Source organism: Lycium barbarum, chromosome 11 (assembly GCF_019175385.1).
Source record: "Lycium barbarum isolate Lr01 chromosome 11, ASM1917538v2, whole genome shotgun sequence".
NCBI classification, from domain to species: Eukaryota; Viridiplantae; Streptophyta; class Magnoliopsida; order Solanales; family Solanaceae; genus Lycium; species Lycium barbarum.
Genome location: NC_083347.1, coordinates 74,164,004 through 74,181,933, shown reverse-complemented (window position 1 = coordinate 74,181,933; position 17,930 = coordinate 74,164,004). Strand labels below are relative to the sequence as shown.

At 39.0% G+C, this 17,930-nt stretch overlaps 2 protein-coding genes across 2 annotated transcripts; both read right to left on the bottom strand.

Moving 5' to 3' along the window:
- Nucleotides 1-253: 253 nt before the first annotated feature.
- On the bottom strand, nt 254-10,037 carry LOC132619914 (uncharacterized). The gene is made up of 7 exons (XM_060334668.1): nt 9,625-10,037; nt 3,025-3,088; nt 2,587-2,862; nt 1,981-2,445; nt 1,747-1,866; nt 893-1,683; nt 254-785 (listed from the first exon to the last, which is right to left on the bottom strand). Exons 1-7 carry the CDS (start codon nt 10,035-10,037, stop codon nt 254-256), a joined length of 2,661 nt encoding a protein of 886 aa, XP_060190651.1.
- Nucleotides 10,038-17,182: 7,145 nt separating this feature from the next.
- On the bottom strand, nt 17,183-17,599 carry LOC132619913 (uncharacterized). The gene has a single exon (XM_060334667.1). It carries the CDS (start codon nt 17,597-17,599, stop codon nt 17,183-17,185), a length of 417 nt encoding a protein of 138 aa, XP_060190650.1.
- Between the last annotated feature and the right edge of the window lie 331 nt (nt 17,600-17,930).

The following is a 17,930-nucleotide window of genomic DNA, read 5'->3' as shown; positions in this document are numbered from 1 at the left end:
TTCTTCTGTCTAATTGCCTCCCAAGCACTACTCACTGTGAATTTTCCCGTACTTGTCAATAACCACTAAGCCTTGTCACTTGTCATCTCCCTTTCATTGATAATTAACTCAGACCTCACCTGCTCAACAATATCTTCAGGCAATGTGTGATGCAGCAGATCAAAGTTCCATGTTCCATATGTCATAACTTCTTTCACTTCTTAAATATCTTCATTGAGATGAAAACCAGTAGGAATCAACTTAACTAAAGGACCTAATCTAGTCCAATTATCAAACCAGAAGCTAGATGATCCATTTCTAGGCTCCCACCAAATGGCATGTTCAATATCATCCCTGGCTTTTTCTTCCACAGCTGAGATCCTCCCTTCCAACCTACTAGAGTTGGAATTTGCCTCTTGCAATATTTGTTCCACATAAAGGTGGACCATAAAGTGCAGCTAGTCCTGAACCTCCACCATAGCTTAGCAAAGAGTGCTTTTGAAACATCAAATAATGATCTGAATCCCATCCCACCTTCATGTCTTGGATAACACATATTTAACCAAGAGGACCAATGTCTATTCCTTTTATCTTCATTGTTACTCCAATAAAACCTTGCAAATATCCTATGTAGCTCTTGAATTGTATACTTTGTAGGGACCATGGTAGACAACAAGTACATTGGCATACTTTGAAGAGAACTATTGAGCACAACTTTACCTCCAAAAGACATCAACTTGCCTTTCCAATTCTTGAGCTTGTCTTTCACCTTCTTTATCAACTCATTGTAATATGCCTTCTTCTTTCTGCTATGAAATATTAGGCATCTAGATACTTGAATGGAAATTCACCTCTTGTAAAACCAGTGATTTGTGTCACATCTTGAACTAGAATCATTGCACATGTTTTATACATGTAAAAACAGCTCTTATCTCTGTTCATCCTTTGTCCAGAGACAGTCTCATAATTTAGTAACACTTCCATTACTAATGCCAATGAATATCTATTTGCTGAGGTAAAGATAATGGCGTCATCTACATATGACAGATGATTTAGATTTGCATTCCATTTAGGCATGCCAAAACCTCTATCCATTGGATCATCAAACAAGTTGTTCAAGGCCCTAGACAGAACTTCTGCAGACAGTATAAATAGTAATGGAGATAGAAGGTCACCTTGTTTGACCCCTCTTGTTGAATGAAAAAATCCATGTGGCTGACCATTGATCATCACAGAATACCAATTGTTAGCTATTAGTCTCCAAATCATATCCACAAAACCTTCTGAAAAGCCCATTTTGTTAAGAATTCTGATAAAAAACAACCAGGACACCCTATCATAGGCCTTTGCCATATCCAAATTGATGATTACATTTGTTGGTTTTCCTCTCTTCCTTATGTCTGTGACTATTTCCTGAGTCAAAAGAACATTTTCAATAATTCTTCTCCCCTTCACAAAACCAGATTGATTTAGTGAAACAAGCCTTGGAAAAAAGCCCTCCAATCTACCATGAACAATTTTTGATATAACTTTATTAATGAAGTTACTCAAGCTGATTGGCCTCATGTCTGCATAAGTCTGAACATCTTGCTTCTTTGGCAACAGAACCAAATTTTTATGACTAATTAATTTAGGAAGAGTTTGACCTTCATAAAAGGATATAACCACATTAAGCACATCTGGACCAACAATATGCCAACAAGCCTGAAAAAAAGTACATGTTAATCAATCAGGACCACAAGTACTATCCCTATTCAAAGCAAAAACTGCTTGTTTGACTTCATCAACATTAGGAATAACAACTAATAATTCATTATCTTCCTCAGACACCATTGAAGGAACATGGTTAAGTAAGCTAAAATCCATAGCTTTTTGCTCCTGAGAAAACTGTTTTTTGAAAAATTCTTCAGCCTCCACAACCAGTTGAGCAGCATCTTCTACCCAATCTCCATTTGAATTCTAAATTCCTTTAATCTGCAATCTCTTCCTTCTACCATTTACTAGATTATGGGAAAATCTAGTATTTCTATCCCCTTCAGAAAACCAAGTAACATTAGCCTTCTGTCTCCAGAATTCTTCTTCAAAATGTAAATAGTTCTTTAGTTCAGCTTGTGCTTGTTGAAGCACCATTCTGTTCAACGGAGAAGGATCCTCTTCAAATAGTTCTTCTTTGATCCTCACAATTTCTTCTCTAATAATCAATTGCTTGAAAATGTCTCCATAAACTTCTTTGCTCCATGCTGACAGAATCTTCTTTATGTGCTTTAGTTTCTGTTTAAACAACATAAAAGGATTGCCATCCAAATTACTTGACCAATTATCCCTAACTATGCTCAAGAAACCTTGATGCACAATCCTAAACTTCAGAAATCTGAAAGGTCTAATATATGCCTGACTTTGTTCTCTTAAAGTAATGAACAAAGGAGCATGGTATGAACCTGTCCTTCTGAGATGTTCAACTTCTACCTGTGCAAACCATTGCTGAAATTGTTGATTAATGAAAAGTCAATCCAACTTCTCAAAGTTGCAGTCTGAACCTCCTCTACCATTCCACCAAGTAAAAGGACTGCCTTTGAAACTGGTCTCCATCAATTCACAAGAATTTACACAAAAAGCAAAATCTTCATAGTTTTGATGTTGGATTGGAATAGCACCTATCTTCTCATCTTCATGTAAAACCACATTAAAATCCCCTCCAACTAGCCATGGAAGATTAATAGAGTCTGCCACCTGATAAAGGTCATCCCATAATTGCATCCTCTCTGATTCATTACATTTAGCATAAACTAAAGTAATAACCAAAGATTTATTCTGATCTAGAAGCACTAATTTTAAAGATATTTGCTGAGCTGTATCTGACAAAACTTGCACATCTACATTGGCCTAAATAAAATACCAAATTTTGCCAGTACTATTTGCACCAGCAATTTTCATTCCCAATTTCCTCTTATAGATTTCAACATTCCTAGCTTGTTGGAAAGGTTCCATCAGAGCTATTGTCACGACCCAACTAGAGGCCATGACGGGTACCCGGCGCTAGCATACCGAGCACCACCTATCAGACTTCTCATCAAACTCAACCTGAACATATACCATTCCCAACACAAACCTATCATGAAACGATCATCAATTACTCCTCAAAATATACGTATATGTACAAGCTCACGAGGCTACAAAATAATATACAAGACATACGCTAAAGAGATCATAAAATATTTACTACACACACATATGTATCTACGAGCCTCTAACTGGAGTACTGAAATCATAAGGACGGGACGGGACCCCGCCATACCCCAAATATATACACAAAAGAATATACCAATAAGCGGCAACTCCGGAGTAGTAGAGTGCTCCTGTATATCTGCTGACAAAACTCCTAGGCGTATGTGCCATCTCCCTGTTTACCTGCGGGCATGAACGCAGCGTCCATAAAAGAAAGGACGCCAGTACAAAAAATGTACTGAGTGTGTAAGGCATGTATAACAACATAATCCAAAAATAAGAGAGCATAAGATGAAGAGATAACCTGTAACTGATTGCTTCTTAAGGCGGAGTCATGCATGCTAACTTTTATATTAAAACAACATAATATCATATATATACATACATAAACTTCCCGACCATATAGGTACGATGTGATCATCATTATCCCGCAGTCGGGCCTCCCGCGTCCGGGGTAACCATCTCATGCAGCCGACTAGTGGTGTCTGCCCGGCCAACTAGGCACGGTGTAAAGTCACATATACATAACATAAAGCATGCATGAGAGCTCAAGTAAAAGCTATAATTCTATCGGAGTTACGTAAGGTCAGTAACCTCCGATTATATTATGGATCAAACATCATCGCTAGGTCTCACCTTGAAGGAACTAGTAACATGAGGTGAGATGGCCAACAATGAATAACATCAAGGAAATTATGAAATAATATCATTAAGCTTATAATAGCATTAAGTCATAAGCTTGGAATCTCTAGAAGAAAAATCATCATCATCATTATCATAGAACACATCTTATCTCTTTCTCATAAGAAGCTCTTAAGAATCTTTAACTTTCATCTTTTGAGATGTAAGAAGTTCATGGAAATATAGAGAGGAAATCATAGTATAGAAGTCATTCCTTTGAAAGAAAGGGACTAGCCTTAACATACATTCATGTCTTCTTAATGACTAATCGTTCTCCTTCCAAGCTCACAACTCTACATTGAAGAGAATTCGTGCTAAATTAGATCATTTAAAACATGCTTAAGTCTAAACTAAAGCGACTAAGAGCTAACGAAAATTGGGCAGCATTTCCTTTGTTCCGCCAACTTCCTCCATATACTAAACAACTCCCAAACATTAATAGCAACATCCATAATATCATAATTAATAGGCTTCTTCAAGTTAAACATTGTTCAATCCTCAAAACTCCTTTTCAAAGTCATTCATAACCATAATTACAACACAACACCATATTCATTTACATATAATACTTCCTCAACATCCTCAGTATCATTCATAACAATATTATACTCATAGGATACTAAGAATCATGACTCAAGTTAACTTACTACTCAAAATCTCATTATTTCCATATTTGAGCTCATATTCTATTTTCTTCTCTCATCCAAGTCATTCAACCACTCAACCACTCAAATACTCTTAATGTTATATCCCGTATTTTGTACATTCGGATATTTCAAGAGAACCGCGATAAGTTAAGGGCAAGGCTATAATTTTGATCTTGTTTAACACACACGTTGTTTATGAAAATTATTGATGTGGAAATATTAATAAAGGCTAGGGGTAAAAAGGGAAATTCATAAGGTGGCTCATGGAAATATTAACGAAAGTTTGGGGTTAAAAGTGATATATGAAAACTTAGAATTCATGAACAAAAGGGCCATGTGGCCGTGTAATATGGTGTGGGCCTTGGCCCACATGGATGCATAATATATGTGTATAAAAGATGACTAATTAGTCATATTTTTCATATTCATCTTTTAGAAGCTTGAAGAAACTTGGAGAGAAAAAGCAAAGAGAAGCCATTCGGCCATGGTGTGGCCGAACAAGCTATGAGAAATTGATCAAGAAAAAATATTTTCTTCTAGCAATTCAACCAATTGGAAGGTCCTCTTTAACGTGAAGTAGTTGTTGGAGCAAGCAAAACACTTATTTGTGCACTTTACCATCCTAGCCAAGTTGAGAAGCGTAGTGAAGAAAGGTAAGGTTTAATCTCCCTTCTCATATGTTATGGGTGGTTTGTGCATGTTGTAGTATGTAGAAATGAATGAAATTCATGAAACCCTATGTGTTGGTGTTGGCCGTGTATGTGTTGTGTTGTGTAGGAGTGATGAACCAATTTTTACTTAGTACTTTGGTTGTTGTTGTTATGGATTCTATGATGAAAATGAAAGTTCAATAATTCTAGTTGAAGTTGTAATTTTCGGAGAGTTGTTTTAGAAGCTAATGCGACATTAATACCACTTCTTGTATTTATGGAAAATAATGTTGTTAGTGTGTGAATTATTGGTGTAGTTCATGAATTTGAAAGAAGGAAATGTGTTGTTATTGCTATTGTTGCATTTTGGAGGTTTCGGGTGGAGTGGCATATTGGTTAGATTATTTTGAATATTGTGCGGATTGTTTGAAGTGTTCTTGAGTTTTGCTTGAATGGTTTCGGATTAGTAATTGAGTGTGCGAGCATAGGTGTTAGCTTGATTGTATGTAGTTGAGGTGAATGTAAATGGAATGCCATTGAATTATGTAAAAGGGAGTTGCTAATGTTAGAATGTGTTTTGAATTAATCGTTGATGTTGTTAATAGGGTTGTTGGTATTGTTGTTGATGATTTGGCCGAGTTGAATTCTCGGGGTTGTTGAATTACAGGGGAAATGCTGCCCAAATTTTTGTGGACAAGTGCTAGCTTAGGATTGAATTCCTAAGTACTTGTAGCGAACGTTTGGTATTTAATGACGTTATTGTAGATCTTGGGGAGACCGAGACTTGAGTTGGGATTAGCTTAGGAAGCGGGCAAGGTATGTAAAGCTTACCCTTTCTTTCTTTTGGCATGCCTTAGATGTAAATAAGATGTGATACAAGCCTCGGGGTAACTCCATTCATAAGATCCGAGCATGTCGACGATTCTTATTCACTTCTTGATGTTACACTCCTAATATAGTCGAACTATGGTCCTTAGATCTTTTGTATAATTGGATAAAGAACGTGTATATAGAATTTTTGTTCTTAAAGGTCTTCTGCCGAATAATGTCTCTAACTTTTTTAGACGAGCCCGGGTCGCTCCGATACGTTCTTAGGGAGTTCTAAAGCGAATTATGTCTGTAACTTTCGTAGGCGGTCTCGGATTGCTTTGAATCGTTCGTAAAGGTTCCTGTAGTAAAATGCCCATACCTTTCTTATACTAAATCGGATTGACTCGAAACGTGTTTATGATCCTTCAGGTGTCGGTAAGTGTACTTGTCTATCGAGTCTTAAAAATTGATTTATGTGCATATGGTTTCTCACTACTTTGCTCATGCATACTGTTATTATATCTTTCACCGAGTCCCGGGCCGGTTTTGTTATCGTGCGCACTATGTTATATTCGGCAGTATGATGTGTTACGGTTCCCCGAGTCCCCCACTAGCGGGCCGGGTAACGTTTATATATATTATGGTGTGATGATGTGTTATGTTGCTATGATGTGTTACGGAGACGTTACGGGGATATGAAATCTTCTGGAGTATGATGTGCTGTGGCGCCAATGACGGGAGGGGCGACCACGTTCCTGAGCCCTATACATGATTTTAATATGCATTATTTGTGTTTCAAAAGCAAGCGTTTGGTATACCGATTTTGTACATGTTTTCCATACTTCTTATTTCAGATTATGATCTTGATTATTGTATTTCATGCTTTATATACTCAGTACATATTTCGCACTGACCCCCTTTTCTTCGGGGGCTGCGTTTCATGCCCGCAGGTACAGACGCTCGTTCTGGTGAACCGCTAGCTTAGGACACCTATTCTGCTATTTTGGAGTGCTCCCCTTGTTCTGGAGCCAACATTCTGGTACAGACTTTTCCGTTGTATATATGTATGTATATTCCGGGGTACGGCAGGGCCCTGTCCTGCCATATGATACTTTTGTTACTCTTAGAGGCCTGTAGACATGTTTGTGGGTCATGGGTCGTTGATGTCCAGTTATGTTAATATGGTTTATGTCTTAAGCAGTTCCATTTGCTGTGACAACCTTATCGGCTTGTATGTATATCCATATATGTATTTTTGGGGCGATGTTTTTTACGACCGCCTTGCCGGCTTCTGTGTGATACATTTGTTTATATGCGACCGCTTGAGACGACGTCTGACCTTCGTATCTGGATAAGTCATTTGTGTGCCGATTCTGGTAAGTGAGTGTGTACGGGTGTCCAGGTCGGGCACTAATCACGGCCCACGGGGTTAGGTCGTGACACTTAATAACATGAAATAGATGTAAAACTCACCTTTGATCATGTAAGGATGAACTTTGGATGAATATACTTCACTTTAGAGAAACCCCAACTTCAATACCAAAGGGAATCTTGACTTCTACAAACCCTAGTGAGCCTTCCTTCACTTGATTCTCTTGATTCTAGGTAATTAATCCTAGATTTCTCTTAGATTAGTGTGGATATGGTGTGGGGGAATGGTCTAGATCTTTCAAGACTTGTGGAGAGTGCGGGAAATGAATTAAATGATCATGGGTCATATATATATAAAAAAAGAGAAAAATCTGGAAAAAGTGACCCGATTGAGTTATACGGACATTTATACGGTCCGTATAAGTGACTATATTCCACCAGAAATTGATCCATTCTGTTACTGTTATACGGACCCTTATACGGACCGTATAAAGTTATACGGATCGTATAAGTGGTCGTACAACTCACTTTTTCCCGAACTTGTTCTCGTCAATTCATTTGATCTCAAATCCTTATGGAACCTTCTTGGCACTTGTGTAACACTTCATTAACCATCTAAGGATCCATATAGCTTCTCCTCAAGGCATTAATAAATAATTATTAACTCGATAATTGCTAAATCTTCCCAAACACAACTTATACTTCACATCCTTCGACGATCCTAGTTTCACCGATTCATATCACTTAAAAAATCTTGTAGTATACCCTTTAAGCTACCAAATACCCTCCTTAAGGTCATGTGGACTTCATGTTCACCTTATGTTTGTATTAGTCTATTCACAGCACAGCAACACGAAATGTCCAAGGTGTAACATTCTGCCCCCTTAGGAACATTCGTCCTCGAATGTTAAACTCTCGGGTATTCTACAAAAATTTCGCCAGAGTTTCCCTATAATATGGCACTACCATCCTATCACAGCAACCCAATATATATTGCCTCACAGGGCTATAACAACAACAATAGAAATCATGTCCACACACAACTAAGAAAGCATCAAAAGAAACATTATATAACTGAGGACAATGGTGTCTCATCTTGAGCTTCGTCCTGAATCTATTATGGGGGAGGAAATAAATGTGGATATCTAGTCTTCATCTCTTCTTCTGCTTCCCAAGTCATCTCCTCTCTATTATTGTTTCTCCATAAGACCTAACTGAGGCTACATCTTTGGTTCTGAGCTTCCGCACTTGCCTATCTAACATGGCAATGAGTAAGCCAATTTCTCAGTAACTTGAACATCATCTATAGGCACAATTCTGGAAGGATCTCCAACACACTTACGGATCATCGACACATGAAAAACTGGATGAATTGATTCGAGCTCTGGAAGTAGATCTAATTCATAAGCCACTTGGCCTACCTTGCGCACAATCTTATAAGGTCCAATATACCGGGGACTGATCTTACCTTTCTTGCCAAATCTCATTACACCTTTCATCGACGACACTTTCAGGAATACCCAATCATTAACTTGGAATTCCAAGTCTTATCGAAGATTGTCCGCATAGGATTTCTGACGAATCTGATCTGTCAACAACCGGCCTCGGATTGTCTTGATCTTCTCTACCGCTTGTTGAATAAATTCTGGACCTATTAGTTGTGTCTCTCCTACTTCAAACCATTTAACTGGAAATCTACACTTCCTTCCATATGGAGCTTCGTACGGGGCCATCTGGATACCGGAATGATAGCTGTTGTTATATGCAAATTCAATAAGTGGCAAATGATCATCCCAATTACCTCCGAAATCTAATACACATGCCCGCAACATGTCCTCTAAGGTCTGAATAGTGCGTTCAGCTTGTCCATCTGTCTATGGGTGAAATGTTGTGCTAAGCCTCACTTGAGTACCCAAACCTTCTTGAAAGGACTTCCAGAATTTGGCTGTAAATTGTGCCCCTCTATCTGTGATAATGGATACTGGGACACCATGAAGTGCACTACCTCCCGAAGATACATCTTTGCATAATCTTCTGCTGAGAATGTAGTTTTGACAGGTAGAAAATGAGCTGATTGTGGAAGTCTATCCTCGATTACCCATATGGAGTCATACTTACGCTGAGAACGGGGCTAACCTATAATAAACTTCATGTTGATTACTTTCCACTTCCAGGTTGGAATTTCCATAACTTGCAACAATCCTCCTGGCTTTGGATGCTCAATTTTCACTTGTTGACAATTTAGGCATTGAGCTACAAACTCTGCTATATCTTTCTTCATTTCGTCCGACCAATACATTGAATTGAGATCATGATACATCTTTGTCGCTCCTGGATCAATGAAATAGCGAGAGTAATGGACTTCTTCCAGAATCTGGCGACGTAATCCTTTAACATTTGAAACATCTAGCCTGCTTCGATGCCTGAGAATCCCATTTGCAGAAATCTCAAATGGTGACCTTTCCTTCTGAGGAACTGCATCTCTGTAGTGACTCAACTTGGGATCTTTATATTGGCGCTCTTTCACTTCCATGTCTAAGAAGGAAACAACTGGATTATGAACACTAACTCTTGTATTGCCCGAGTCCACTAAGTGAACTCCTAGGCTAGCTAGCTGGTGGAGCTCACAGACTAATTCTTTCATCTCTGATTGAACACCATACGGACTGCCCATGGATTTACAACTAAGCGTATCGTCCACCACATTCGCTTTCCCGGGATGATATAAGATACTCACATCATAGTCTTTCAATATCTCTAACCATCGCCGCTGCCGTAGATTCAACTCATTTTGCTTGAAAATGTACTGGAGACTCTTGTGATCGGTATAAATATCCACATGTACACCATACAAATAATGTCTCCATATCTTTAGCGCATGAATAAGCGCAACTAATTCAAGATCATGGGTCGGATAATTTTTCTCATGTTTCCGAAATTGCCAGGAAGTATAGGCTATAACACTGCCGTGCTGCATCAATACATAGCCCAACCCTACACCGGAGGCATCACAATAAACAACATAGCCTTCCGATCCTTGTGGAAGTGTCAGGACTGGGGCTGAAGTCAATCTATCTTTCAATTCCTGGAAACTACGCTCACAAGCATCGGTCCATTGGAATTTTGCTCATTTCTGAGTTAGCTTCGTCAATGGTACTGAAATAGAAGAAAATCCTTCCACAAATCTTCTGTAATAGCCTGCTAATCCCATAAAGGTACGGACCTCTGTAGGTGTTGTAGGCCTTGGCCAAGTCTTCACAGCCTCAATTTTCTGAGTACCTACTCGGATGATGTCAGTTGAGGTGATATGGCCCAGAAAAGTTACAGAATTCAGCCAGAACTCACATTTTAAAAATTTGGCATATAATTCATGAGTTCGAAGGATTCCAAGGGCAGTATGTAAATGTTCAGCATGTTCTGCTTCTGATCGAGAGTATACCAGGATGTCATCGATGAACAAAATTATAAATAGTTCTAGGAAAGGCCTGAACACATTATTCATCAAATTCATAAATACTGTCAGGGTGTTAGTTAACCCAAATGACATTACTCGAAATTCATAATGACCATATCTGGTTCTGAAAGCCGTTTTCGAGATATCTTCTTCTCTAACTCTCGCCTGGTGATATCCTGACCTAAGGTCTATCTTGGAAAACCACGTAGCACCTTGCAATTGATCAAACAAATCATCGATTCTCGGAAGCAGATACTTATTCTTTATCGTTACCTTGTTCAATTGCCTATAGTCGATGCACATTCGCAAGGAACAATCTTTCTTCCTCACGAACAAGATAGTTTCTCCCCATGGCGATAAACTGGGTCTAATAAATCCCTTCTAGAGTAAATCCATCAGTTGTGCCTTTAGCTCCTTCAATTCTGCAGGAGCCATTCTGTAAGGAGGAATAGATATGGGTTCAGTGTCTGGTAGCACATCAATAGTAAAGTCAATCTGTCTTTCCGGTGGAAGACCTAGAAGTTCATCTGGAAATATATTTGAAAACTCATTTACCACCGGGATGGATTGAACAGTCCACGGCTTGGCTTCGTGTCATGACCCCAGACTAGATGATAAATATAGCCTTTAGCAATCATCTTCCTTTCTTTGAGGTAGGAAATAAACCTACCTTTTGGAGACTCTATGTTACCTTCCCATTCAAGCACTGGTTCTCCTGGGAATTGGAATCGAACAATTTTTGTTCAACAATCCACATTAGTATAACAAGAGGTGAACCAATCCATGCCCATAATCACATCAAAATCTAACATTTCCAGCTCAATCAAATTAGCTATAGTCTGACGATCACATACCACAATCACACAATTTTTATATACTTGTCCAGCTATTACCGGGTCACCAACAGGAGTAGACACCTCAAAAGGTTTGATTGGCTCAGGTTTCACCCCAATACGACCAACAACAGAAGGAGTGATATATGATTAGGTAGAACCCGGATGAATCAATACACAAATATCATAGGAGAATACGGATAATATACCTGTGACAACGTCGGGGGATGACTCAAGATCCTGTCGCCCGGCTAATGCATAAATACGGGGCCGAGGGCCACTCGAACTGGAGGCTCCCCCTCTGCCCCTGCCATGACCTGTTGAAGTCTAAGGAGTTTTCCCTACAGGGCGCACGGACGAAGAAGAGTCGGCTACTGATCTTGTGGGTTGGGCCCAACTCTGCCACTCATCAATGGATAATCACACATCATGTGACCAGTCTGACCAAAGGCATAACAAGCAGATGAGCCTCGGCAACACTGACCCGTATGTAATCTACCACACTGGCTGTATCGTGGTACTGGTGTTCTCCTCTGACTAGGATCACCTCCAAACTGGGAACTCGAAACTCTCAAACTCTCACCCGATCCAGAATAAATGGGGCGATCAAATCTCCTACTCGTAAATCGAGGAGGTGCACTAGCCATAGACTGGCCTAAATATCTAGAATATTGTTGCCTCTGGCTCCTTCTATACTCACTACTAGCATCGGCAGATCTGGCCCTCTTACTATTCCCTCTATCCATATCACGCTCACCCCTATGCAGCTGCTGCTGTTCTTCTAAATTTTAGGCATGGGCCTGAATATGGGAAATATCCATCCCTTCCTGGAGTGAAGCTGTCAAGCAATCTTTGATCAAATGTGCCCTAAGCCACTCACAAATCGATGCACCCGGTCTCCCATATCGGCTATCATGGTCGGAGCATACCTAGCCAATGAATTAAAATAGAGACTATACTCTCGAGTACTCATATTTCCTTTCTTTAAATTCAAAAACCTGTCAGCTCGAGCCCGACAGACCTCAGGTGGCAAATAGTGGTGGATGAAAGCATCTACGAATTCCTGCCAGACCAGGGGAGGTGTATTTTCCCCTCTCGTAGATATCCAACTATTATACCATAGAACGACTACATCCCGCAACCTATAGGAAGCCAACTACACTGACTCTGTATCGGAAGCATGTATTATTCTCAGCGTCCTCAACATCTCATCTATAAAGCCCTGTGGGTCTTCATTCGGCTTTGACCCGAAAAATTCTGGAGGATTCAAACTCAAAAAATCACGGGCCCTTGCACTAGTCGCTCAGTCACCTAGACCCGCACTCTGCCGCTGAGCTTGAGCAGCAACTAGTTGGGTTAATAATTGAATAGCCTCGGTCATCTGCTGGCCCGAAGCACCCGTTGGAAGAACTGGAGGCATTGGAGCTGGAGCTGAGGCCCCTTCAGGCTCATCTAAAACAGGCAGAGTGTGAGAAGTATGAGATGGAGCCCCATTATGGGACTCACACTTTTCTATATTCACCAGTGGCTCCTGTTCAATCCGCCTTCTTGTAGCAGTCTTGCCCTTTTGGGCGGCTGTTGCTTTCCTCTTCATTGGCATCGCTGAAATCATAACACTCAATTAGGGAAAAGAGAAATCTTATAATATAGCTCTATCACATGATCTATGAAGAAGAAGGACAGTCATTATTTCTAAATGCCCCGCAGCTTCTTGTTTATAAGTGTGACGCGCTTCACACCCATAAACAAGACTCTACTAGACACGGCTCGTAGATACACCCTAGGACGGAACAGCTCTGATACCACTTTTGTCACGACCCAACTAGAGGGCCATGACGGGGTACCCGGAGTTTGCATACCGAGCACCACCTGTCAGACTTCTCATCAAACTCAACCTGAACATATACCATTCCCAACACAAACTTATCATGAACCGATCTACAATTACTCCTCAAAATATACGTATATGTACAAGCCCACGAAGCTACAAAATAATATACAAGACATACGCTAAAGAGATCATACAACATTTACTACCCACACATATGTATCTACAAAACTCCAAATGGAGTACTGAAATCATATGGACGGAACACGACCCCACCATACCCCAAATATATACACAAAAGAATATACCAATAAGCGGCAACTACGGAGTAGTGGAGTGCTCCTGTATATCTACTGACAAAGCTCCTAGGCGTCTGTGCCGTCTCCCTGTCTACCTGCAGGCATGAACGCAGCGTCCATAAAAGAAAGGGCGTCAGTACGAACAATGTACTGAGTATGTAAGGCATGTATTACAGTATAATCAAGAAATAAAAGAGCATAAGATGAAGAGATAACCTGTAACTGATTGCCTCATAAGGCGGAGTCATGCATGCTAACTTTTATATTAAAACAACATCATATCATATATATACATACATAAACTGCCCGACCATATAGGTACGGTGTGATCATCATTAGCCCGCGGTCGGGTCTCTTGCGTCCGGGTTAACCATCTCATGTCGCCCACTAGTGGTGTCTACCCGGCCAACTAGGCACGGTGTAATTATCATTATAGCCGCCCACTACGCCCATGGTAGTGGTGTTTGCTCGGCCAACTAGGTATGGTGTAAAGTCACATATACATAACATAAAGCATGCAAGAGAGCTCAAGTAAAAGCTGTAATTCTATCGGAGTGACGTAAGGTCGGTAACTTCCAATTATATTAAGGATCAAACATCGTCGCTAGGTCTCACCTTAAAGGAACTAGTATCATGAGGTGAGATGGCCAACACGGAATAACACCAAGGAAATTATGAAATATGATCAATAAGCTAATAATAGCATTAAGTCATAAGCTTGGAATCTCTAGAAGTAAAATCATCATCATCATTATCATAGAACACATCTTATCTATTTCTCATAAGAAGCTCTTAAGAATCTTTAACTTTCATCTTTTCGGATGTAAGAAGGTCATGGAAATATAGAGAAGAAATCATAATAAAGAACTCATGCCTTTGAAGGAAAGGGACTAGCCTTAACATACCTTTATGTCTTCTTAATGACTAATCGTTCTCCTTCCAAGCTTACAACTCTACATTAAAGAGAATTCGTGCAAATTAAATCATTTAAAACATGCTTAAGTCTAAACTAAAGCGACTAAGAGCTAACGAAAATTGGGCAGCATTTCCTTTGTTTCGCCAACTTCCTCCATATACTAAACAACTCCCAAACATCAATAGCAACACCCATAATATCATAATTAATAGGTTTCTTGAAGTTAAGCATTGTTCAATCCTCCAAACTCCTTTTCAAAGTCATTCATAACTATAATTACAACACAAAACCATATTCATTTACATATAATACTTCCTCAACATCCTTAGTATCATTCATAACAATATTACACTCATAGGATACTAAGAATCATGACTCAAGTTAACTTACTAGTCAAAATCTCATTATTTCCATATTTGAGCTCATATTGTATTTTCTTCTCTCATCCAAGTCATTCAACCACTTAAATACTCTTAATAACATGAAATAGATGTAAAACGCACCTTTGATCATGTAAGGATGAACTTTGGATGAATATAATTCACTTGAGAGAAATCCCAACTTCAATACCAAAGGGAATCTTGACTTCTACAAACCCTAGTGAGCCTTCCTTCACTTAATTCTCTTGATTCTTGGTAATTAATCCTTGATTTCTCTTAGATTAGTGTGGATATGGTGTGGGGAATTTTCTAGAGCTTTCAAGAGTTGTGGAGAGTGTGGGAAATGAATTAAATGATCATGGGTCATATATATATAAAAAGAGAAAAATCTGGAAAAAGTGACCCGATTGAGTTATACGGACACTTATACGGTCAATATAAGTGACCGTATAATTCCACCAGAAACTGATCCATTCTGTGACTATTATACGGACCCTTATACGGACCGTATAAGTGGTCGTATAACTCACTTTTCCCAAACTTGTTCTCGTCGATTCGTTTGATCTCAAATCCTTATGGAACCTTCTTGGCACTTGTGTAACACTTTATTAACCATCTACGGAGACCTACATCTTCTCCTCAAGACATTACTAAATAATTATTAACTCGATAATTGCTAAATCTTCCTAAACACAACTTATACTTCACTTCCTTCGACGATCCTATTTTCACCAATTCATATCACTTAAAAAATCTTGTAGTATACCCTTTAAGCTACCAAATACCCTCCTTAAGGTCATATGGACTTCATGTTCACCTTAAGGTTGCGTTAGTCTATTCACAACACAACAACACGAAATGTCCGAGGTGTAACAGCTATGAAAGTGAATCTATGATGTCTATGCAACATTTGAAGCCTGTGAAATGCTTGCTGAGTTCTAACAGATCTTATATTCCATATAAAGTCTTTCATCATCATTTTTTACAGTTGGATTTTCCTGCACCCCTCTTTGGCATCACTCTGATGGAAACTTGTGCTTCCACTTGCTTTTTCCCTTTTTTTCCACCCTTGACTACAGATTTTGGAGACAAAGCTTTAACTCTAATTGGAGAATCTTGATTACTCTCTTCTTTGTCTTCTATCAAAGAAATTGCGTTGTGATCTAATAATTGCATCCTTTCCTTCTCTGATATATTGTGAGGAGCTAGATTATGTAAATTCCTCATGGGAGAATCCTGTTTCAACCTTGAATCACTTGAACTGCTACCTTTGTCTTCCAAACTCTGAGTATCTACCTTATTAATCTCAATCATTTGATCATCGGGAGTATTTGGAGGACACCATTTTACCACCTCCTGATAATTTGGTTGAACTTCTTCTGCCGCCTCAGTATCTGCTACACTAGACTTCTGAGTCTGATTTTCCTCCCTTGTCAAATTTAATCCTGAATCAGCATCTGCTTGAAAAATATCTTCCTCTATACCATTAACTTTTTCCTACTGCTTCAAACCATTGTCAACAAGCCCTTCTCCTTCCTCCAATCCTCCTTGTAAATATTCATCAACTCTATCTCCCTATTTGGAAGAAGGAGACAACGACTGATGAATAGGACTCTTAGCAGAGTTATCATCCTTCACAACATCCTTGCTAACTTCTTCTGATGGAATGCCCTTCATATTGACAATAGGTTCAGTTATTATCTTATCATCCGAAGCCTGATCTTCCTTTTGATTCTGATCATCAGATACATTTTCATTCACTTCATACCTTGCTAAATCTGTAACCTGATCCACCTCAACTATGTCATTCTTTTCCAGCTCAGAGTTGACTTGGTCCTGATTCTTTTCAAGTGGTTCTAGATCTTCGTAAACATCCTCCACTTCTATTTCTACAGCCTCATTATCATTGATCAAAGCTTTAAATTTATTTTGGATAGTCACAGTTGTTCTCACTTGATTAGCATTTACAGGCTTCCTATTCATGAATTTCTCAGGGTTCTTCTCCATTGTAAACTTTCTATCATCTTTGACAGGATTGAATTTGACAGCATGTCCAAAAACTTTACCTGCTGATATAAATCTAGGAATCTTCATCTTGTTCCACTCATTTCATTTGTGCTTCACTTCTACATCATCCACTGTCCCTTTTCGTTCTCCTTTATCTGCTTCTTTTCCTTTATCTTTATCATCTAACTCTTCAGATTTCTTCCTCAATTCTGGATGAAGAGTTCTACAAGTCTGTTCATTATGGCCTTGTAATTTACACTTCTTACAATATTTGGGAAGAACATCATATTGAATATTCACATCAATAATTCTTACTTCACTCGACTTTTCATCAATAATTTTTATCCTACTAGAATCAGGCAGATCTGCTACCAAATCAACTAACACCTTGACCTTTTTGTTGATTGTAGCTACATCTAATTGTAAAGGCTTACCAACTGCTGAGGCCAATGAGAACAAGGATTCCTTGACAAAAAAGGCACGTAACAGATGAGGGAAGGAGATCCATGCCATAGCCATTGTTGTCTTCTCATTAATTCTGAACTTAAGATCATAGATCAATTCATCAATTTTGAATTAATATAATGAACACCCTTAGATGTCATTGTAATAAAATCTTCCAGCAACTCAAAACGCATCAGGATATGTCTATGTCTAAATAGACCTATTCTACAATCTCCTTTTATCCCACATTACTTAGGTATAACCACATGAAGTTCTTCCAAATCAGGCCAACCATGAGAAAACTTACCAACCACAACATAGTTGAGTTTTTCTATTAAATTCATACGTGAAACTTCATCTTCTGTCCATATCACCACTTCCTTTCAATCTCCCATCTCCACAGGTT